General features: G+C 45.7%; 1 protein-coding gene across 3 annotated transcripts in view; it reads right to left on the bottom strand.

Annotated features, from left to right (window-relative positions):
* LOC146207034 (cyclin-dependent kinase 14-like) overlaps window positions 1-25,334 on the bottom strand; it is a 222,876-nt gene that overhangs the window by 114,654 nt on the left and 82,888 nt on the right. For all 3 annotated transcript variants that reach the window (XM_084592726.1, XM_084592665.1, XM_084592597.1), the window contains 3 exons: window positions 11,847-12,015; window positions 11,625-11,791; window positions 11,461-11,552 (listed from right to left, as the gene is read on the bottom strand). In XM_084592726.1, the coding sequence (XP_084448852.1) occupies window positions 11,461-11,552; window positions 11,625-11,791; window positions 11,847-12,015 (428 nt within the window). The remainder of the gene's footprint in view (window positions 1-11,460; window positions 11,553-11,624; window positions 11,792-11,846; window positions 12,016-25,334) is intronic.

The following is a 25,334-nucleotide window of genomic DNA, read 5'->3' as shown; positions in this document are numbered from 1 at the left end:
GTAAACAGAAGTGATTCCTAGCTGCAGCGTGTCGCCCGGTCTACGACAACGCCGCCACACTATCGCGGTTCCGGCTTGCCACGTGATCCCAACGGAGGTTATGGGCACTTCCATGCAGGGTATAAACAGAACCGATTCCTAGCTGCAGCTTGTGGCACCGTCTGCGGCAACGCCCTTGCATGGTTTCGGCCCCCCACACCCCCCCTGTAATCGTAATGAAGGTGTGCAAAACTTGATTTTTATCTCTATGGCCACTCCCAGTGCAGGGGCCGCAGAAACCGATTTCAATCTTTATTGGGGCTGCTGTTAGCTTGTTTACCATCCACGCTCACAATGTATTCCTGCTCTCCTTGTGGTTTCCTGAGGTTCCAGAGTTTGCAGCGTGGAGTAACATTGACTCCAAAATACGGTTCCTAATATTTTTCTACAACTTTTCTTTGACTTTACTGATATTGAACTTTCAAAATTCACAATAAAGTAATTTGACCATCTGGGAAAGTTTTTTTCAAAACAATTCAACCCTGAAAGGGTTAAGGGGAGACACTGGTCTTAAAACAAATTTTTTTATTATTAGAGATATTGCAATGGAAATTCACTGTGTATATGCATTTCTTCCTGCTGTTTTCAAAAATATAATTTGTTTCACTACTGTAAAAGCTCGATAATTCAAAAAGTTTAAATTATCTAATGTTGAAATTATTGAATGGCCTCAAAAAAACTAACAAGAACCATTTGCTTTACAGTAAATGTACCATATTTAGTCACATAACAAACCCACTCGTATGAGCCCACCTAAGAATTTGGAAGAAAAAAAAAGGGTGCCAGTTGTTAGCGCGTCCCTCTGTTTCGCACCGCCACTGTCCACAATGCATTTCTTGGCAGCACACCAAGATGCTGTGCAGCGATAACATCATGGTGTGTTTACTTTTTCACACTAGCTCTAGCAAGGGGGGAAGCAAACTAGGCAGAGTGCCAGCACTTGTCCGATTGTGCAAGCCTTGTTTTCAGTACGTTCAGTATGTTTCAGTTTTATCATGCTATAGGCGATTGGGGCACGCATTGTCTAGTGCCACTCAAATCATTGGAATGTATGATAGAAGCAAACGCCTTTTAAAGCGAATGACGCTAAAAGCCGGCGTCGTGATCACGGCTGACTGCGTGCTTCCGCTGATGACTGCTGGGTGGAAGGATGGATGAAGCAAAAAAAAAGTTTAACCCTAGCACCCGTTCGAAATCGTAACATTTCGTGAGCGTTGACTGGGACCGTCCTGACAGTACTTATCCGTATTTCCAAATTAACAGGGCTCGAATTAACAAGTATTTTGCTGAGAGTTTCGGAGTTTGCGCGGAAGAGACAGCAGGCAGCCGCCTGCTGCTACGCCAGTCATGGTGCCATTCAGGTTTTACCCACTCTTCCATGGCTTTACCTGGTTCCATTTGTCGCCAGTCTTGGACGTGCACGACCTCTTAATATTCCACTCTTTCACAGAGGTTTTTTCTTTTTTTTTGGCCACGTGCTTTGCACCAAGCCGCCAGACGCGGCAGCGCGCAGTTTGAATTATCCACATCAGAACCGACTCGCGTTCCAAATAACGGGCTTTTTTCTACACAGATCTCTATGGAGCTTGGCCGGACCAAGTAGTGTAGTTCAAATTATTTGAAAATTTGAATTATCAAGGTTTGAATTAACGAGCTTTCACTGTATATCTCAATTAGTTCTCATACTATGAAAACATAACTGATGCCTAATTAGGTAATTTCTTACGGGTCATTAAGACACTTTCCCTCAATATTATTTGGTTCTCATTCAAGGGACACTAAAGAGAAAACTGAAGTGAGCTTGCATCGATAGAATGCCAATTCCTGATTACCAAAAATCCACTCTTACTGAAAACAAAGCTGTTATAAGGTAGTAAAGAGGAAGAACAGAAACACAGGTATCGCTGCCACAGCGGAAACTCGCAACTACAAATCACGTGACGCGCTAGGGATTCCGGAGGCTAAAAAATATGCGAATTACGTTGCCCGTTTGAATGTGGTCGTAGGTCTTGTCTCGAATATGATCACACGTAAACGACGGCGAAAAGGCAACGTAAACGTTGCAAGGCAAATACAAAAATATACTTGGAGGCGCCACAGGCGCCCACTTCAGTTTCGATTATGTTTCCGCTCAGGCATTTCGTGCGCACTCAGATAGTTTCAAGTTTGGACTTGCAGCGCCTGAATTAGAAGCTTGGAGCAGCTGATGCGTCTGGCTCGTTCCCATTTGAGCATTTGGAGGCGCGAACGAGCGAAACCCGCTGCCGCCGACACGCTCCTTCGTTCACACTTCTGCGCCAACATATCGCCGCCATCGCCGCTTCGACTGCGAGCTCCCGTTAACCCTCACCTGACCGCTCGACTGCAGCTAGGTACACCACGAAAAGCATACATATGCATAGCATGCATATGTATGCATATGTATGCATATGTATGCATAGCATGCATACATATGCTAAGTACCGAATGAAAAACGCATTATCATTCAATTGTTCACTAAATCATGGCACATCTGACCAGCATACTGCGGCAACAAGACCTTCAACGTGCTATTTGCAGGCATCGTAAACAAAAGAGGCATACTTGCCGCTTGCCGCTCATACCAAGGAGAGCGTCGATATATTGCGCTGGTCGCCCGGTGAAAAAAAAGGGCCTCGGGTAAAAAGTAAAAACTTAAAATAACGAAGCACCACAAATACATTACAAAAGGTAAAAAAAATCGATTTGTAGAAAAAAAACCACCAGTAGCAATTGGATTTGAACTCGCCACTGCTTGCTCCGTAACATTCGGAAATAGTTCTGCACTTTATGTCATTGCCGCATTTACAATAGAACATGTTTCTGCTGCTGGTCTAAAATTTATAACTTCTTGACCATCGGAGCATGCTGCCTGCTCTCACGACTTGCAACTAATGTTCTGGATGCCTATGCGCACTATATTGTGCACTGGATCCATTTTAACATGTAGAATTTCACAGCGCTGGCAAATGTAGTGGCGCCGGCACTTCTGTCATGTTCTGCTACCGTGGACGTAATTTTCGCTGAACACGGAGCTGTAGCACAAACCTTGAAGGAAAAAAGTGCGACGAAGCTTCAAAACTGACAGGCGCAGCAGCGAGGACACTATTTTGCTGGTAACTAAATCTTATTTGTATGTAAACATTTCGGGAAGCGATGCGATGACCGAAGGCTCGGTTTGTTTATACGCAGTGCAAGAAGGAGCGCAAAAGCTTGAGAAACATGTAAAAGGCTGAATCGCATGCACGCGAAAACTCACGCGAACGCGACGGCGGCACGCGTCGCGCGACTTCGCGCGAACAGAAATGCATGTGTCGCTTGGCTCGTCGCTCGGATCTGCCGAAATAGAAAATTTCGCTCGTTCGCCCGGAAGTGAGCGTACGTCACTGCCGCTCATTTTGCACGCTTTCTTTATTTTGCTGTGTTGCATTGTGATTGTGCATTACCGCGTAAACATTTCGCTTTGTACGAACAATGGTGGATAGCCAAGGATTCAAAGAACGTCTAATCGCAACCGAAACAACAATAGAAACAAGGGGTCACGTGACTATTCGTGCCGTTTACAGTGCAAGTTCACACACATTCGATACGGTTTGCTGTAAATACATTTTACATGTTGTCACAAAATAACTTTAATTCTTGCAATAGTTATGACTGTTGTTGGATTTGGCAATAGTTTTGCGGTGTACTAAGCCACTATGCCAGCCAAATGCCAGCCATACAACCTATACAGAGCGTTGTCGCCGTTTCGCTCGGTTCGCGCTGTTGCGTGCATGCGTCTTCCCCAGTAGGCGACGGAGCGAACCATGATCGCTTACGCCGCGCCGCCTTGTCGCTTCGCTCACTTTTTCACTCACATGCGTTTCCCGCTTAAAGTATTGTGCATTACAAGCGCTCTATGTATTTTTTTTTCTTCCTTTATGGGCCCATCGCTCGGTAAATTACTCTCTTCATCGTTTTATTTATTTCGGCTCTGGCCGTCATTGCGAGTATGCTGTTGCCAAGTTGGCCCCTGAAAAATGCTTGACGCCGCGGGCCGCGCCGGCTCGCTAGCAATCACGGAGTCTCCACTTACGTCATAGTGTGCGTCACACTACTCACTACGTAGCCGGAGGGAACAGTTAGAATTCGACCGGCGGAAACAAGAAAAAACCTCAACTTCTTATCGCAATATCTCAGCAATTATTCGATATTTTGCTGCCGGATATGTGGCGACAGTGTCACCAAATATAGTTTATTAGATTTTCATAGTGTCTTTAGTGTCCCTTTAAAATGTAGCAGCCAGAGACCTGCCATGTGAAGCTAGGCTATATATATTTTCATTGAGGTGCATTATCGTATAAAAACGTCCAATTATGCCAATGCCCCATAATTTTTATTACTCTCCCCAAATTTGATATGTTCAACCTAGCAACATAAAGATAGGATAGCTCCACAGTTCACTTCTTCCTCAATGCAACGGTGTAAGACTTAAAATTGTGCCACAAGAACATAATGAAAAGTTCCATAAGGCTAGTCATGTTGGCAAAAAATATGAGAAAATCGCTGAAAATTTTGGAAGGAATCTTCAGTGTTCCCTATTTGTCCTTTTGCAAAACAAAACAAAAAGTGTCTTATTCCATCCAAGGAAACATTTCTTTAAAAATTATGAAGATGTGTGCAGTCGACGAGCGATTTTTTGCACACTCAAGTTTTCAGACATAATTATTTGGACTTTTTCCCGGCCCCAGGACATACCTTATAAAGTCAACGTATTACGCTGCTCAAAATTTTGGACACTCTAAGGAGGGCTATTCAATTTTTCGGACATTCCAAGCGTCAGCCGGGCCAACTGCCACACATTTTAAGCAGTGTCGCCGCAATCTTGTTTGCTTACTTTTTCCTTCAATAGCCTCGAAACAGGTGCCGGCCTTGCGTGCTGCTCCTCAGCTAAACTGACGCTGGATCGAGGCTATATTTGCCTAGCAGCTTTCGTTTCCGGGACAACGTCGCTGCCATCGCTGCTCACCGCCGGAGTGCTTTTTTTTTTCTTTTAGCGTGATCGCTTCAACTGCCTGTTCCTCTCTGCGTTTGCCGTGTGTTGCCGAGCTTAGAGAGTAGGCCTAGCCGTGCTGATGCGAGAACTAGGTTCTGTCGCTACTGTGGCTTGCATTTAATTGAATTGGCTTCAGTTCTTCAAGAAGCTGTTTCCGGATTTTATAAGGAGATTTTCTTTTTTCCGTGCAATGCGGCAGCGAGAAGGCACTCAACGGAGTCGGTGTTGTGATCCAGTGGTTGGTGATTGTGGTGTGCCTCGACAGTGGGAAAACACTCTGTTGAATTGCTTGAGCACTTAGTACGCTCGCCAATGCGTGGAAGTCTGTAGAACCCACAACGCTGCGCAATTGCTTCCACCACGCGGGATTTGTGCTGAATGAAGAGTCGGCTGCCTTGGACGAGGAGAGCGTCGTCGAGCAGCGGTGAGGCAGTGAGCAGCTCATTCACAACCTTCACACTGCTGGTGTAGAAATTCCATCGGCCATCTCGTTTCCAGAGTTCACAGACGTGGACCACGAGTTGGAACTGTGCGCTGGGCTCACAGATGCAGAAATTATTCGCCAAGTGCTTGTGGAGTCTGAGAGTGACGACGACGATGACTCACCTGCACCAGCGCAGCCGACGCAAGCTGAGTTGATGCAAGCGAAATTCAGGCGGACTTGTTAGCACGGAAGCGGAGCGTGGTCCAGATTAGCATTCATGACTTCCTCCGGCCTCAAAGTGAATAACTGGCAATAAATTGAGCTTTTTTGGTGCACATTTGCTTTTTCGGACTGCTCGATTTTTCGGACATTTTCGTGGTCCGTTGAGAATCCGAAATATCGGTCGTCGACTGTACATGATGAAATTGTAAAAAAAATTATTTTCATGAAGTTATGGGCTGACATTTTTTTTTTTAGCCAACGAGAGCGCGGGGCTAGGATGTCCAGCTCGAAGGAGCATATTTTGAGCCCTGAAAACTTTCTTCAGGGAACTAGCGGTCCGGTGTCAAAAAGGCCCAAGCCCCCCGTGGCAAACAGGTGGCCCTGAAAAGGCCAGTTGTGACGCTCGTGCAGTTGACCACTCGCGTCTTCGCGATCTCGCCGCAAGTTCTGCGCTTTATGTGCGCGATAAAGATGTTAACACTTCCATGTCCACAATCAAGAACTCGTACTGGCATTGTATTCCGCGCTGAGGGCGAGGTGAAACTCACATTGGGTCGCCGACTTTCCCGACAGAATGGGCATTACGCTGACATCTCAACACAGTGCGCCGGCTCCGCCGTAGAGTAGTACGCAGCAGTGGCATCAACACGAAACGTACCGCTATCCGGGATGCAATTCGTGCTGTATCTGAACCTGCGGCGGCGGCGTAATGCGGTCACGACGACATGCTTGTGGCCGGGGCCGTCTGGCTTTTGTTCCATGCCCGTTTCTTATGGATTCCAAAGGCTCGTTGCGTGCACGGTTACAATCTACCATTTTCCGGCATCTCGGTCGCGAGGAGGGAAAAAAAAACTGCACAAAGCGATGCGTCCATAAACACGAGCGCAAACGCAGACACGCATGAAGTGGCAGCCACGACAGTGAACGCAAAACAAAAAAAAAATGACGCGCTGGTCACGCCAGCCAATGGGATACGCGGAACGGCACGCTTAAGAAGCGTGCTGCGTGACAGCCAACCAGAGGCCATAAACGGCCTTCGGAAAAACAGCGCGCGCTGCCACTCCACTTGAGCGACGCCATTTTGAGATAGCGCGAATTGCGCACAAAGAAGACAGACAGAAACTAAGCCCAAGATAGTGGCGATCGGCCAGCTGGAACGCCCACGGCACACATGGAAACTTGGAACAAATGTCCTTTCCGGGGGGAGGGGGGGCATTTCGTGGCTGCAGTAGCAAGGTTTTGAAAACCACTTTTATCGCATTTCTTGACCGAATTCAATGTTAATAATGCGAGTGCAGGTACTTGAAATGTTAAACATTCTGAAAATGGGCTTTTCACAAAATTAATTTTTTGACCGTTTTCGACCGTTCTAAGACCCGCGTCTCCCCTTAATCTAAAGCAGATTGAATCTTACGAGGGACTGAGAAAACAGAGAAGGCAAATTTCCTGTTCACAGGCCTTCTCTACGTGTCCGTGGGCCCGTTCAAGCCATCATTTTGCTCTGCTGTGAGAACGGAGAAAAATGACCACGTGATTCTTCTGCCTCTGCAAAGCTGACCAATTGTCACACAACAGACGTTATGCAAACTTGCTGCCATCTATCAGACATTCAGCGAACCGCACTACACGACACCATATTGAAGGGTTGAGTGAGTTCATGGTGCAAGTTCGCTACGCTGCTACGGGTGCAGCCGTCGTGCTAGCTGCGTCTGCTTTGTGCTGTGGTTTCTGTGCTATTTGTTCGCATTCAGAGCAAAAAATAACGGAATAACAGCCAATGTACTTGTCCACGCTGCCTACATTTCAATTTTACTTCATGAAGCGATACTGCACTGCCAAAACTTCTGGCGAACGGTGGTATCAGCGTAGCTACAAACGCAATACCTTCGTTGCTGCTCCGGCACATTCCTTAACACTTTCCTGTCCGTGCCTATTTCCATTGATAGCCCGCTACCGATGGGATTTGAATTTTCCCCCTTTCGAAGTGCTCCTTTACAAGTGGCGTCACCCCAATAGAAAATAGAGGAACCCTTCTTTCAGTCTTGCTTTTGATTTAATGTTTCCGCCGCGCCAGTCTAAATGGTCTCCGGAGTCAGGTGATCGATGCTCCTTGTTTATATCATGGCGTCGACGCCGCGTGCCCCTGCTGCGCGGAAACGGCCGTTTCCGCTGAAGTTGATGCATTGGAAAACTCATTTTTGAATGCAAACAGCAGGAGTGATGACACGGAAGACGAATTCAACTCTTCAGACTTTAGCTCTGAAAGCAATACTGTGTCAAACCGACCCGGTACGTCAACAGCCATGCCCCGATAAGTGTCGCCCGCTATCGATGGTTGAATTTTCCCGCTTCTTGATTAGTGGCGCCATTCAGTGAAAAATAGAACAACCCTTCTTTCAGTTTTGCTTTTGTTTTTATTTTTTCTGCCGTGCCGCGCCTGTCCAGATGGTCTCCGGAGTCAGTGATTGGCGCTCTTGTTTACATCATGGTGTCAACGTCGCGCTCTCCTGCTGTGCGGAAACTGGCTTCTGCGGAAGTTGACGCATCGGAAAGAATGTTTTTGGATGCGAACAGCAGCAGTAATGACTCTGGATCGTAAGTTCTGGATCGTAAGTTGAGAAGCTTGTGTGATTAATGAGCTATGTCACAAATCTTTATCACTGGGACCTTTGTTTAATTTGGGTCTCAATCTAAGAAAAGCATCACTTTTTGTGAACTTTGGGACTGATTTCCCTAAAAAGTACTTGGTAAAGAAAGCCAAGGGGTAAAGCGGGGATCAGATCGTGAAAATCGCAGAAAAAAAAATCGATTTTGAAAAGTACGCTTCCCAGAATCTACAACGTTATTTCTGTGATGTCCTGAAATATTTAACCAAAAAACAAACTCTAAGTACTTATTTTTGTCGGTGCCAGCGTCAAGATATCCACCCCAAACCACGAAAAAGCTGCCAAGTTCACGGCGTGACTGCTAGTCTTTCCCGCCACAGAGCGCCACCATTTTAGTATCGTTGGAAAGCCCGACTCTTCGACTCTTTGTCCTAGCTCTTCCTTTCCTTCTCCGCCAGCTGGAAAGCATACAAAAAAAGAAAATCCACAGGACGGCAGCACGAAGCAGCCAATGAATGCCGTGCCCCGATGGGCTCTGCGTCGCGGTACATTGCAAAACGCCTCCTCATTGGCTGATGCCGCAGCATAATGGCAGCCAGCGCAGGAAGCGTCTGCTTTGTCCACTGCTGGAAAGCAATTCCTTTTCTTGTGTTTCGAGGCTTCGCCCACGCGCAATGGACCATCGCACATTCGAAAAGTTCTGGACAAAGCATGACTACGGTAAGTGAAAATTCAAGCCTGTCACAGAAAGGAAGAAGCGGCCAGCAGGTGGTTCTGTCGAGCCGAGCGTCCGTACAGAATTAGCGGAGTACGCGCGCAACGTGCAGTGCGATCTCGTGCCCAGTCAGACACCAGCCAGCAATTGTGAGAAGAGCCAAGATCTTTCGCTGTCGAGGCACGGGTGCAGCGTTACTTGATCTAGACCATACTTCTTAGTAAGTATTAAGAACATTTGCAGACCCATAGCCCATTTTGCTTTCATGCCAGGCTTTCCACGAGCAACATGTGACCAACATTGATCATTTTGAAACTTCATAGCTTTTTGTTTGATGCTATTTCAAGCCATCTTGCCAAATTGCATGCCTCTAAGTCAAAATTAATAAGAAAGTTTGCTCCAATCCCCTCATCCCCCCTTAAGCTATTTTTGGCATAAGCAGTAGGAACAGCGAAAAAATATATTATGATTAAACTATAAACGACGTTTATGACAACAAATACTGAAAATGCACAATATTTTGCTTTTTTACTGAATTGAGAAAATGCAGAAAATGCTCATATGGGGGCACTAATGAAGCTAAATGAAAGAACCACTCATCTGCAATAATACAAAATATAATCTTGATTTCAAAATACTTAACTGCAAGCATCTTTTGCATCTTCACAAAAACTTTTAAAGGCGCTTACGTGAGAAAGAAATTTTTTTTTTTTGCAAAAATAATTTACAATAATTCGACAATCACCCCATTTTTTTCCCTGACAATCAGTGATGGTCGCTTTTGGGCACTGGGACGTTTTGCGTGGAACGATCCTGCAATAAACAGCTTGTGTTACAAAATTGGTGTCATGAGCCCTTTAACAAAGGCATGCTCCTTTTCCTGCTTGGACCATTTTGGCCTGCAGTATTGTGCAAATAAATAAATATCCCACTGAACTCAAATTGGCATACGCTACTGTCGAGCACAACTTTAAAAGAGATCCCTTTCTTCTCTCACACTACCAGTCTGCTTCCTGTGTCTTGTGTGGTTTGGCTAATGGTGGCCGGTCTGGTCACCGAGTTGGCATGGACGCTGGCAGGTGAGCATGCGAGTTGCACACATGCACACATGCAAACATGCCGTTGTTGTTTTTAACCAGCACAAACGCTGTCACGATGGTCAGCGAGAAGCAACGCTTGTGGTGCGTAATGAGTGGGATGGACGGATCATCGGTGTCAGCACAGATTTATCATTTCAAGAGACCACTGCAATTAAGTTAGGATCGGATTCCACAGGTGAGCCCGAATCGTCTGGGTGTGTTAAGAACTGGAAATTTTTAATTCTTTCACACATCGTTGAGGAAATGCAACCGTAACATTCACGCTCATTTTATCTCATGAGTATGCATCGCCCGAGCCAGAATCGAAGGCTCAAAACACCAGCAGCAGCTCAGCACATGCAGCATATCATCAATTTCCCTCGCTACACACAGCAATCACACACGAAAGAGAGGAAGCGGAGAAGTGTTGCTGAAATGTTTTTGTGATACAGTCAACAGTTTCTGATACATACTGCCAGAGGCATGTTTCCAGAGAGTTGGTACAGTGCGACAAGGTTGTCAAAATTACGTAAACACGCTGCTGACAGACAGAGCTGATTGGAATGCAGTACTGGGATAAAGTTGCACCAAAAACTAACCCTCTTGGGGATCGCTGACACACACCGAGTTGCTGCTAGAAGTGACAACTGTGATAAAATCAAGTTTCCCATGCAGTCACATAGCAGCTGCCGCCAGTACGGCTCACCCGCAGTCAGCTTCTACACTCGCCCTGCTAGTCATAATTTTATGAAGTAATATTGTCTGCTATTGTGCGCTGGCCTATTCGAAAGCTCCGCCCGCCGTAGCCTCAATCTGGCGACAGCCAGAAAGGAGCGCTCACGGATGGCATCTCTGCGGTAACCTTGCAGCAGCCACACGCAGCCGTTGGGAACAAAGTGGGCCTTTTTTATTTAACAAATAATGATGGGACAGGACTCTGCTGCTGGACCATCAGGCCTATTCTATGCCTTCCTCCTGAAACATGAACTAGAGGTGTATAATGTTCATTCGAGCAAACTTGTGCACTTTTCACACTCAGGTGCCAAGGACAGACACCACTAGATTAATAATGCAAACCGAAGCGGTCAGGAGCTCACGCAGCACACGCCCGTCACGGCTGCAGACTGTTCTAAAGGAGCATTAGTTCCAAATCTTACCAATTTCAAAAGCATTATTTTAAAAATTAATATAAACTGCTGTTCTACACAGTGAAAGCCAAGGGATGTGGTAACAGCTCATTTTCCTTGCATGAGCATTTTAAAACTCTAAATGACAAAAAGACTAGGAAACGAGCAAAGCGTGACGCAGCAGTGAGTACTTACTTGCTATAACCCCTGTACACAGTGGCATAAGAACCTTCGCCTAGTTGTTCAAGACGTACATAGGCTTCTATCCTACCAAAGGTCATGTTTCCCTGTGCAGTGAAATAACATGGTCAGATAAGTACAAGGCCCACAGGCTTCCATGACTACCATGCAGTACACACCTCAAACATCATGGAGGGGAAACGGGGTGATCGCTTCTCCTGTGACAACAAGATTTCAGACTTTGGCCGTGCAGGCTTCCGTCGGACCTGCTGGTATTCCATGGAGGTGCACTCGTCAAAGCTGCTACTGTGGGGTGCCGGCCGGGGCCAGTGGCCCCCCGGGGCAGCTGCAGGAGAGAAACAGCACTCACACCGACGCAGAGGCAGCACATAAACACACACCTGCCGCCATCTTGCAGACTTTGTTGAGGTAGCTGTGCGAAGAGGAGGTGCGCGGTGGCGGCAAGGGTGGCTCAGGAAGGTCCTCGCAGACAGGGCTCAGGTTGCCATTGGACTCAGCCACATTGTTTTCCTCAAAGCCATTCATGGTCACCCGCGTCACAGCCACATTCTGCAGAAGGGAAGAAGGCCTCAGTGCAATCGTCCTTTTCCAACCACTGTTAGTCTGGCACCCGCCAATCTCAGATCGAACGCCCCTCCCCCACACTGATTAAGACAGAAATGCTACTAACCCTCTTCTCTCAGCAATGCAATAAACTGCTCTTGCATTTCTTACACATGAAAAGCCACCGCGTTTGCAAACTTATCTCAAGCAGGCAAGAAGCAGGCTTGAGCAGTGTCTGCAACCTCCTTGCTTCAGACGTGTCTGTAGACGTGGTGGCTTTCATATGTGTACAAAAATGTGTTTAAAAAACGCAAATGTAGTTTTATTTTCCGTTGTGCTGCTGAAAGAGACGGGTTAGTAGCATTTAAAATTTCAGTCTTATACCTCTGTCACACGGACACGCTGAACTCCTTTCCCTTCAACCAAGGTAGTCACTTTATCTCCATTGAAGGGCTTTGCTTCAGTCTTAAATAACCTTTTTCTTAAATAATGTAATTTTTACTCGTAAATATATTAGTTTTTATTGCATAAATTTGCATTCCAACTCGGTTAGTTGTGTAATTTTCGCGACTGCACCACACTTGACTGCGTCACTTCCCTTCCTCCATGCTTCACAAGATGTTTTGGTCGCAGCACTTGGATGGACGACACACCACCCTCACAGCCTTCGGTAGAGAACTGATATGGCTATGGCACTTACTGAGGGGCCAAAAACAAAGTGTATGACACAATTGTGCATGCGCTCCGTGCAAACAGCATAGTCAGGGCGCGGAAGCAGGTTCAAGCGAAAATTGACGACCCAAAAGTACAGGTGAGCATCGTTTTTTACCCATACACGCATACCATTCAGAGAAGGGAGTTGGCAATGGTGAAAGCAAAAAACAAATGGTCTGTTGTTTTCAGATCCAGAGTTGAAAATGATAAACACAAAGGGCAGATGCTCTGCTGTTATTTTCCGTACCTGATAATAGCAAAATGTGCATGTAACATTCGTCTACTAGCATCCAGTGTTCAGTATGTCACCATGATGATCGCCAGTGGCGATCGTATGCACATGTGGGCAAAGTATATTGACTGATATGAAGCACGTGTGATTTTGTCATAATGGTATAGTGGGAACTAATTTACCTCCTGCTATGAATTCAATGTGAATCCTTGTTTTCAGGAAAGAGGCACGCGGTAACACAACGGATGCGGGAGCAACAACGTGGGTGTTCTTCACAGAACTGCACAGAATTTTAGGCAGTGTGCCGGTAAATGACCGCTCACTTGTTCAAGAAAGTGTGCGGTTCCCGAATGAAACGGCTGAAAAGGTGGGATGCATTTTCTTCCTGCTTTCGCAGCATCATTAGGCAGAAAAAAAATTGTAGCATCATCGCGCGCGTTTCTACCCACCTGATCACGTTCAAAGATCTGAAAAATGAAATGGCTCGTGTTCTATAATCGGGCATCGGACACTATATGCATGACCTGCTATATTGACCACTTGCAGACAAATATGTTCAGAATCCATGCAAGTGTTTTGCTCTATAATCAAGCTTTGAGCATAATTGAGCATTTTTCATTCAAGTCACATTCTTTGTTGTTTCTCTAGAAATACAAATCTACTGAACGTTGCTCGTCAATAAAACAGCCCCTGTATGTATCCCAAAGTAAAATCACCAATAATTCTTTGTGACATCTTTATTTCAGATTAGTTTGAACATGGAGTCAACCAGCCCGCCAACACCATCACACGATGATCTGGCCAGCTTTTCACAAAAACCCTTCACGGATCAGGAAAATACTGATCCCGAAGGCATGTCATCACCTGTGGCAGCTTCCCCACAGTCAGAACACAACAAAAGTGGTACTGCCCAGGAAAGCTATTCAAGGAAAAGAAAGAAGGTCTCCCCACAAGAAAAATTCCAGGATTCACTTCTTGAAAACCAACTACAGCTCACAGTAGCCCTTGATGAAGCCTCAAGGCATGAGTGCACGCTTAGAGAGAGGCAAGTAAAAGCGCAAGAAAAACTAGCGGACCTGCTGGGAGAATTTTTTATTAAACAACGAGTGTCTGCTTTCACTATGAAGTATTGGCTTTATTTAGTGCACTCCAGCTTGCTCGAAATACCGAACAAGATCAGCTCGCACCTCTTTTACACTTGCAACTTCCATGTCCGTAGAACGCGTTGGTTGCGGATTCATCAAGTCAAGCTGCTGAGCTTCGTTCATTCACTGTGGTAATATTGGGTCCTTGAAATGTTCACAAATGTTGTTGAGCACACAACATGCACGCACAAGAACTGGCACATTCTATACCTTGCACTCCATCCGCTTCATCACGTATCTCAAACGTTCTTTCATTTCAGTCTTCCAAAGGCATTTTCAAACATCCTTCTCGATTTGGAAAGTTGGTAATTAAATGTTAGCTCTGCTTCGGTGTTTCCATGCGGAAACGGTTTCATCAGGTTAGGTGTTGGGGGAATGCCTGGTCGCACAAGATCAGCAGCAGTATGTCAGTGCCTCAAACAGTGAGGCTTGGGCGCATTAAATGTTCGTCCTTCAATTATTCTTGGCAATGTTGAACTGTGGAGCACATGGGAGTCGTGGCTTCTACCCGGGGAGCACACGTTGACGTACCGAAACCAGTACTTGTGATCTACTACAGCAAGGAGGATGACACTGTACCTGGAAATTAATGAATGAATGAAGCCTTTATATAAAGGAAGGGATGGCTCTCGGCTGCTGTTTGGGTAACTAGGGAGTTAGGAGGGATGGGAGTCTTCACGGTTCTTCAAGCTGTTGCTTGTTGCTTGCCATGCGGCCGATCTTCGTGCTGTAAGTCGACCTCTCTCACACTACTCGAAGCAGGCCGCTCTCACTGTCGTACGTAGCAATGGAATGTTGTATTGCGGCGCTCGATAGAATCTGATCTGCTAGGGTGGGCATTACAGTCAGTTACCAAACATGCAAGTACAGCAACGTTATAAAGGCAGTAAGCACATTCAGACAAACAATGCAAAGCCTTGCCATTTGAGAGTTTTGACGACAAGCTGATATTTTATTTGCAATCTTCAGCTATAATTTTGGGCTGTCTCATATAACTGTGATGCTTTCCTCATATTAAAGATGATGCCACTGTCTCTATGAAAATCTATAGACAAGCGTCAGCCCGTGACGTCAGTGGAGATGCGGCGGCGCTGGCGACAACAGTGATTTTCGTGGTGTAGGCAAAAACCCGAACCGTCTGCATTGGATGCGCGGCGCTTGCTGAGTTTTCGGGCATAATTCCCGATATTTCTGAAAGCTGTGGTGCGGTTGATTGCGCCACGAGGCACAAAAAATAAAATGATATGTTAACATGTTTCTTGCGGTCGGATAAATATGAGAGCGAAGGGCAGCGGCGTTGAGCGCGACAAGTAGACTTCAGTGACTGATTACCTTCGCGGCTAACGTGCGTTGCACTTCTGCACTGCAACTAGATGAGTTCGTTTGCAACCCTTAATTGTCGCGATTACTTTTCGGTGGCATGACGAAGAGTGCAATAACAAACGCCTGCAGCTCGTGCCTGTTTTGATATACTACCAAGTCATAAGGAGTTTAGACGCGATATTTCGTGTGCGTATGATCCCGCAGGGAAGCTGCACTAGTTCCATTCACCTACAGTATTGCCTGTGCATGTATTCACAAAGAAAAAAACACATAAGCTGCTGCGAAGGTAATTGAAATTACCTTGAGCGGTCACTCCAGCGAGATCTTGCCGATATAACAGGCCCGCGGACTTAATTGTAAAGTAGCTTTTTCTTGTTTTTACTTTCGCGAGTTTCGAGTGACTCTTCATCACTGGTTCTATAGTAACATCGTTATGATCCGGGCAGTCCCGCAGCTTTATTTCTCATAGTCTTAAGTTTTCTTTTTGAAGGTCATTAAGATCCTGACAAACGTTCAAATTAAATATCCACGTACAACCTAGCTCTGGTCGAGCAGGATATTTAAGTATATATGGTACATGGAGTTTAAAGTCCCAAAGTGGAATCTGCTATGAGGGGTGTAAAATAGGCATAATAGATGACGCATATTCAAATAAATTTTCAAGTATATTCAAAAACATCAGCAGATCGCGCAAATTTCGCTGCAAGTGATCGTGGAGAACGTTAATTTGCATCTGCACTCATGCGTGTCTCCTAGAGAGCAAACAGAAAAAAAATGAGAGCACTAATTCTCACAGGCCTTCATGTATATATTAACCTGTGAATGACCTTGGCTACGTATGTAAGATGAGACAGACGTCAAGCATCTTTTTTATCGAGCAGTCGAAAACAAGTTGGCAACGCACTATGCGAACATGTTACAATTACTAAAAGATTGAGTTCTTATTAAATATGAAATTCTATGACTTAGGTTGAAGGTAAAGTAAGCTAGAAATGTAATTTCTAGTTCACTACATATAGTTGCCGATAATATTGCAGCTAGAAAGGCGCGCAGTCAAAAGAGTCGGCATTTGAAAACAGACTTCCAGTCATTCACATCGTCATCCTCCTTGCATGCGCTAGGAATAGGCCCAGGAGTTGAGCAATGTTGACTATTAGCCTTTCTTGTACATTGCGCTTTCTTGTTTTAACTTAATCACTCACTGCAGTCGCCTATGCACCGTAGCCGCGCACTGTTGAGGCCACGGATAAGGAAGCCAATTCAGCGCTCTTCGCCAGGTAATTCCAGAAGTAATCGGCTGATAAAGTGCTGAACTACTCTCCAGGCATAAACTAAACTATTTCTACGCAGAAGCGAAGCTTACGCTTCAGAATATTTTAAACGCGCGAACTGATTTTGAAAGCAGCGTCGGCACGCTGCGCTTTTGCCTACATCCCAAGTCGCTGCCGATCGCAGCGCCACCTGTGTTTACAAACATGACGCTTGTCTATTCTACAGAAGCTTAAATGTTTCATACAAGCCTGTGCAAGTAAATTTGTGATGAGGATCATGAAACATGCCAGGCATTTCTTGATTTGTTGCAGGGCAGGCATAAGTAGTAGCAACAAATATTCAATAAAGTTAGGTACATAATTACTGTGCATGGTCCACTGTGATGGCTGCAAACAGGCCCACCACAGGCACAGCTTTCACGAATGCATGCTCATCAAATGTGCTTTTGTGACAGTGCCCAGACTTGCACAAAGTGAAAAACCAGGAAGTTAAAATGCAATTATTCACATCTTGCACCAAGGTAATCTAGCTGCACTTGCGCTGGTTTGCCACAGCAACACTGTTTAAATATGACTCACAACAACATGGATTAAAATTCATAACCTCATCAAGCACACTTCTGTTTTAGATGTGCATGCATATATTTTATATCTAAGCATGACTATAAGGCAAATTCTCTTTAAAATTAGAATATCACTGCGGTAGTGCACAATACATCTTGTGCATGCACTTCCTATTACATGAAGGGGCAAATTCTTCATGCAACATATATTAGCGAGCATTAGCACTCGCCTCCTTATTTATGTACTTACCAGCCCTTATACTTATAATAATCACTGGCATGATTTTTCGGTGGGGAAACTGGAAGATGGCAGCCGTTCAGTGCGGCCACTGCTTGCGGGAACCCACAGGCTGCTTGGAATTCGCGGATGTGGTTCGAGATGTCACCAGCAGACATCATTTTCCCCACTGTTTTTCTAGCGCTTCCATAACAGTCTCACAGAATTCCCTGTATAATTGTTCACAGGTGATTTTCCTAAGTCCAACAAATGTGAGATTATTCTGTCTTCAGCGGATGAACAAAGCTTATACAGGCCCACGGCGACACGTTTCTCAATTGAAACAGCCTCCTGCATGTTCGTCGCTTGTCGCTCCATTAGGGGGCGGCAGGAATCCACTATATACTTGAGTCGTCTCCGACACCCGAAACGATTGTTTGAAACTCTGAAGTTGGGCAGTGTATTTTCAAACCATCGTCCATCGCGATGGTAGGCCCAAACTTGCCTCCGTGCACGTTGTAGGGATGAAGACTGCAACGAGCATGTCGTGGCAGATCAAAAGCTGTTGTCTAATCGAATGTACCCTGTCCGCAGCTGCTTGAACCACGATTTCCATCAACGAAATCACCGCCATAGCGAAGGCGATTCCGCACTTCTTCCTCACGTGTTCAGTCTCGTCACTCATGTTGGGGCGGTTGGGGCACCAAACACGCGCAAAACGTTCAAAACGCAAACATGGCGGGGCAGAACAGTAGCACGATATGGTTATCACTTGACCAAAATGCCTACGGAGAACGAATAGAAAAAGAACACAAACAAAGAATGACGAATGCAGTACGCAGTTAATCACGGCGGTCGTAATTCATTGTGCAGGTACGGCGATGGCGATGGGACCGCACCCTTTGAAGCAGGCGATCACAGCGTCACAGTCCGAGCTGGATCTGCCACGCATGGTGTCCAGCTGAGCGGAAAAAATGGCTATATTGAGAGCATGCTCGTTTTCAGCAAATGTGTGGATTTTTTTATAATCATACGAGTGGGTCAGAGAAATAACTAGTTACTGACATTCTAGTGGAAATCAAGAAAAAGAAATGGGCATGGGCAGGACATGTAGTGCGAAGAGAGGATAACCAATGGTCGCTTAGGGTAACAAACTGGATTTCAAGGGAACGAAAGCGTAGCAGGGGGCGGCAGAAAATTAGGTGGGCAGATGAGGTTACGAAGTTCGCAGGGGTCAAGTGGGTGCAGCTAGCACAGAACCGGGTTAATTGGAGAAATGTGGGAGAGGCCTTCACCCTGCAGTGGGTAGTTAGGCTGATTATGATGATGATGATGACTAGCTAATTGCATTTTGCGAGGAAAAAAAAAGTAGTATAAAAAATATTTCAGTTTGTTTTGAACATTATTTTTTATATGTTTGCACAGAATAAACAGCGCCTAATGGCCCCCTGGTGGCTTCTCCGAGAAGCTCGTTGCAAGCAGTGTGACACGGGGACAACTCCTTTGAGGTGAAACTCCCTGCGACTCCCTTGTGCTCCTTTAGGCCAAGGAAGTTCAAGGTAGTTCCAGGTCGGCCGTGTGACAGGGATATTAATCATTCACCGCAGCGTGCGGGAGGGGCGCTGCAGTAGTTTTGAGATTAGCGGGCACCAGATGGCTGGCTGCTTGGGCCCACTTCGCAGTGCGGCGTGCCAGCAAAGCTTTCTAACAGTCTCTATCTAAGAACGTTGGGCATAAATATCCTAACCGGTTACATAAAGACAACACCAAAAGAGAAAATAGAGAAAAAGGACAATCACAAAAAAAAGAAAAGCATTTATGAATTGTTGCACCATCTAGAAGTGGTCAATAGAAGCTTTCTGCTATTGCCGTCTTTGCATTTTGGAAATCACTTTTTTTTTTCATCTTAGTTAACTGTACGCTGTTTATCTGAGAATTTTTGCTACTTTAAAGGCCCACTGTCCACCCTCCGGTCGAAAATATTTTCTTCCCCGGCGACTGTGAGACTTCGCCCCTAGAACGCAAGGCCGCGAAATGTTTTTGAAAAGAGTAACTAATAACGCAGTTACAGCCACCGCAATCACCCGATTCTGTCATGCCTCTCTCCTTCCATTCCCTCGCAAAGGTTTTTCACTCTCCTGCCCGAGGTTGTCTAGCCTCCGCAATACAAATTCCCCTTCCTCCTCCGCGTTTGGCGGGAGGTGGGGCGTGGCTCTCCGAGAGCGCGAAAAAAAAAAGAAACGGTCGAGGGAGCGCGCGCCGCTGGATTCAGCCTGGCCGTGGCGAGGGCACGCTGCGAGCGGTAGACACCCATCCTTCTCCCGTCAGTCAGCGAGACGGACCAATTGACGTCGTTCCCGGTACGTACGTCATTATCGTGGCCCGTCGAGCCAGCGCAGGAAACTGGGAATCTGGCTTCCCGGAGGAGAGCATGAGATAGCTTTGAATTGTATTTTCGATGTTTTGCGGCGCGCGTGTCACTGTAGCATTTTGCACAGACTATCTCCGGTACCTGATCGAAACACTGGGCTCCTTTGCTTAAAAGGGCCTTCCCTGGACAGTGGCCCTTTAAGCCTTCAACTAATTTTATTTTCCAGGTGATTGCACATTTATCGATAATCTGAAAGTTTGCAACTTAGACTCAGTTTCCTTTAAAGGCTGCAGGCGCCGCCACTATTCGTATACACCAAAATTTTGACCACTCAAAACCGTCATTTTTTGATATATGGGCCCTATGGGAAGTTTCGCAACCGGTAGTATTGAAGAGCTCCGGTGTTAAAGGCCATTAAGAAAGTCCAAAGTTTACTGAAAATTAAAAGCGCACTGATGACAGCCGCAGAGCACGCGAGCCACCTACCCCGCACCCGCAAGCAGTCACGCTTAGCAGTGCCACTGTAGCAGCGCATCTCGCTGCCGGCGTAGTTATTCCTGCTTTTTGTCGAGTACTAGTCTCACGCAGTGCTTCCACAATACCCACCTCACGTGCGTATTGGTCCTTTTGTTGTGGCAGCTCAGCCATGCGTCAAAGTAGCGTATTGCTGTCCCCCGAAAACTCCAGCAACGGAAGTGCCGGGTACGTAACTAAAAATAAAAACGCTTTGTTCTAACATACAGCGCAGTACAGAAACTGAAATGCACTATTAGTAAAATGTATTTCTGGACTAAAATTACTTACAGTAGAGAGATTAATATATCGGTGGCATCCGTCGCACCATCTTTGGTACGATGAATAAGTTAGCTTGTATATCGGCACAGTGTAATTCCGTTTTCTCAATGGTAGTGTCCCACAACTTCTTCCTCCTCACTGGTTGTCTGTCAGTGAGTCAAATGGTGATTACTGCTGAGAGGTGTCTCAACACAATCTAAAAGTAACATACACTCACTGAAGGCAGGAATTGATAACGGTGAAGGTAATTGCATACTGTAACCACTGTCATACTGTCACCTCCTGGCTGTGTTCGCGGCTTGTTTTGTGGCTTAATAAAAAACATCGCAATATGCAACCTAAAGGGAAACATGTAATTTATTTGAATGTTGTAAATTTAAAAACAAAAATTGCACACACAGGATTCGAATGCATGCTTTAGAGCTCAGAACGTGGTGTAAATCCACTGCGCCACAGAAGCTACGGGAACAGCGGGCTTTAAAGGCGCTCTTATTCAACTTATTCAATGTACTAAAGATGGTGCGATGGACGCAAGTGGCATGATCAGCGGATTACTGCAATTTTAATCCAACAAACTATTTTATGTTCTGCATTGCATACTCAACAAGACATATGGCTTTATTGACTTCCTTTTTGTTGTTTTATTTTTAGTGATGCACCTGGCAATTCCGTTGCAGCAGTTTTTGAGGAATGGCAAACATGTCAAAGTAAAATATCATGCCTCGCTGGCGAGACAGCACAAAAAAAGCTAATCTGCATGAGTAACATACTTGCTGTGTGCCAGCTTAAAATGAAAATGCACTACAGAATATATCGTGCGATTTTACCTGCCTTGGCGAAATTTTTAATGGTTTCCCTGACATTTCACAAATTTTTCCTGGTGCATAAAATATCCTTGACGATTCCCGGTTTTCCCGGTAGCTAGACACCCTGTGTTTACAGACCTTATGCAAAAGTGCTGCCATCTAGCGACCAGCACACGCGTTTCCACCATGTTTGAGGGTAGCGTTGAGATGAACCAAGCAGCGGCAAGCGGAATAGTATGAGCAGCGTGGCTGTCAGGTTAGTGCTCGTTATTGCCGATAATGCCAACATACTGTTGTGTCCCTTATGGCACGCAAAGCTAAAATAAGAAGCAGCAGGTTATATCCATTGAGATTTTTTTTTTACTTGTGGCCTAGTCCCATATGGTTCTCGAGCTGTAGGCGCACTTTCATTCAACGGCGCAACTCATTTGCAAAATAGTATCTTATTTGGCCTACTTTGAAAGATTTCAAATTCATACTCTGTGGCAAGGTTGATAAATATATCGCCCGCAGTGTGTTACATTTTTTCTGTAAAAGGATTTCGCATAAAATATAGCAAGAGTGCTGCTATTACAATGGTGGAACTGGCAACTGGCTTCTTGTAGCAGCTTTTGTAGCAGAAGAAATGGCAGTTTGTAGCAGAAATTTCAAGTTTTGTGGCAAGAAAAATGGCATTTAGTAACAAATATTTGAGCTTTTGTACCAGAAAAAAAATGTATTGTAGCAAAATTTCAAATCTCGAGACGTAAATAAAGAAGGCTTGTTTTATTTCTGGAACCTAATTGCTTAGATGTTTATAGCCATGCAAAAACAAGCTTCAAGGTCGAATGCAGTCTAAAGTGCTGTTCTTTCCTTAAAAAGCCCTAAATTAAGCAAACAGGGGGCTTTGCCAAAAACAAAGCAGTTTTTATTCAGAGGGAAGGCATAACGAGATATGCAACTACACTATAAACACCGCAGCCTTGGAAAGAAGGTTGCTAGCTGTCTCAATGTAAGAACTCTGTAGAAATTCAGAACTGCCGTTTCTTAAAACTTCAAATTTAAGGCACTATATCTTCTCTTGCCTTGATGACTTCAGCTTGGAATGTGCTGCTGAGAGCCTTTCCTGTCCATTCTTCAGAAGGGCTTGTCCACTCACACATCCTTCGAGTGTGCGCACAAACGCACGGACACAAATTAAGAGAGCGCCCAGGGCAGCTCCAATCCGTCACGCGTTTTAACGTGCTTCGACCCTTTGACGGCCAGCCTTCCAGCCCCTCCTTTCACCCTTCCCGCACACTGGACTAGATATCTTGCAGCCTCCTCTCACTCTCTCCCAGCAGATCGAAAAGAAGAAACACCGGCAGGAGACGCAGAAGTGACGTAGACAAACGTCACGTAACCGTCCACCCAGGACCTGCAAAAACATTCTTCCGCCTTGCACAGCGTTGCCAGCAGATGTCAGTTTTGGTTTCGCGACAATTCAGTTTTGCTGTCGACAGAGTTATTCGCAACTTTTGACGCAGGCGTGTCAAAGAAGTAGGCAAAAAATCGATATTGTAGCAGCATGTAGCAGGATTTCTGATTTGGCGCAGTTTGGTGCAATTCGCGCAGCATTTCTACCACTGCTCTTGATTTGTTTATTGTGCCAACTCATCCCAAAATTTACTGTTTCATGCATGCAAGCTCTCCAGACATTTTCCAAAGCCCAGGTATCCAGATAGAAAGCACTGCCGCACTTCAAATGCGCCAGACTGCTCTCTTTAATTTGAATGCGAAATTTTAATTCCACAATACATTACTCGAATACGCGTCCACGCTTGACATTGCGTCTGGGTATAATGGCAGACCTCATGTGATGTGACTACGCAGGCTAAGGTGTGAATTTTGTATCGAACATGTATGTGCTAATGTATCCATTTTCACCAAATGGAACCACGATGCGACAGCAACAGGAGTTATCGGATGAAGATCAGCGCGTGCAGAATCACGTCATTAACCTGCTCCATTTTGCCGGCAAATTCATGTTGTTGGGAATTGCTGTTTGGTTGTTTGCACAAATACATCTGCCGCTAATCGTCCAGAGAGGGTATGGGAACAGTAGTGCACACACTGTATTGTGAATGCTTCCAGGTCCATCGCAGCACAGTTTACTAGGCTTCGGTCCTAAATTTAAAAAAAAAAGAAAGCAATATCAAGCTCCTTCGTTAACGCGTATTTGTACAATACACTATATAGAATGCCAACGATAGAGGCCAAGCGCCGGGTGCAGTAACATACGTTGAACCTGGCCCGCACAGGACTCGAAAGCCTCCTGCGGTGACTGATGCAGCGTAATCACATCATAGACGTGTTTTGCACCTGGAAGCAATTTCAAACTCATTCATGGACACATGTATTTGAGCAGTGTATTAAGAAATCCACTGTAGCAGTCAGGGAAATTGGAAGCGGCAATGCGGGTTTTGCCCTCTGCAGCTACGCAGATGTCGTTCGCAAGAAGTTTTTGCCGCACAGTACCGATTTACAAAGAATGTGGGAATGTACAAATCTATTAGTCATTTTTTGCTCTGAATGCGAGCAAATAGCATGAAAACAATAGCCCTAAACAAGCACAGCTATTGCAACGGCAGCAGCCACAGCACTCAACCCTTCAACGTGGCAGGGTTTGTTGAAGGTCCAATAGATGGCACCACTAATTTCAGCCCTGCACTGGATACATTCACCTTTCTTAAAATTGCGGGTTCTTTTGCATTGGGCTTCTGAGAAAAATATTCCAGGCTTTATTATAGCCTCTTTTTGCTTCCTCACATTCTTTCGTCAAGCCCACCTTGTGGTTCTGTCATTGGAAAAAAAAAAAAAAAGAGGGCTACACATGTCGTGAACATTCATTTTTGTCTAGGCTTTATTTACTCTAAACTGGCTCTTCTCTAAACAATGCCATAACCCAGGCGTAGCTTCCAGCGTCGTGGTTTAGTTGAGATAACTGATGGTGAGGATGCATGTTAAGTTGCTGGGCCGTTGTGGAGGAGGGGAACACTCCAAAACAGCCGGCTCGTTTCTTCTGTTTGTCTTTTCTTTCTGACTGTTAACTTTGTTGTCAGGGGTTTTTTATGAGGACGCGTCCGGGCACCCGTTGAACTTGAAATACGCGAGGAAAAGTTATTTGACCAGGAGTTCGGGGCTGGGACCTTGGGACCAGGTGGTGGTCGGACCGTGAGACATTATGCTCAGCACATTACCGATGGGACGGCACCAACGCAACCGTAAGCTGTCAAAACGAAACACGAAAACGGACGGTCGCTCGGGAAGCGCGACGTTTACACACAAGCGGTCTCGTGTTTATGGCTGCGCGAGCCGGGGCTGCCTTTTCTAATGAGATGCCTTCACATTATTCGAGCGGAAAGGCGCGCACCGCGCTGTCGACTCTCGCGTGAACATAAATATCCCCGCGGCGCTCTCACCAAGCCGGCCCAGACGCGGGAGAACAGTAAGGCACATCCGGTGCTGTCGGTTCTAAAGTTGACGGAAACATTGCCGCAGCACAGGGCGCTCGGGTTGAGCATGGTAGCAATAAATTCTCTTCTTTTTCCCGCTCTGCTTATGGCCAGCGGGGACCGGACACTAGCCTCGTATTTCTTGCTGCCCTGTGTGATCTTGCATGTGTATGCATTGCTGGTGAAAGTGGCACATGTGTCTTTGCTAATTTGTTTTGTCTCTCGCCCCTGATTATGAGAGAGTATCTGTGCGTCATCTCCACAGGGGGAAAGGGCGAACGATTGGTGGGAGGCACGCGGTGCTCGCGATGGACCAATCTCGGAGATGCCGATGTTGCATTGGCTATTTAAAATGTGGCTTTGTCATTCTGGTTGGCTCGAAGAAGCAGTTTTCCGCCGATTGGCCACAAGGTTG

Source organism: Amblyomma maculatum, chromosome 1 (genome assembly GCF_055883805.1).
Source record: "Amblyomma maculatum isolate TAMU_Amacu chromosome 1, ASM5588380v1, whole genome shotgun sequence".
Taxonomy (NCBI): domain Eukaryota; kingdom Metazoa; phylum Arthropoda; class Arachnida; order Ixodida; family Ixodidae; genus Amblyomma; species Amblyomma maculatum.
Note: the sequence above shows the minus strand (reverse complement) of the source record. Positions and strands in the feature narration are given on the sequence as shown.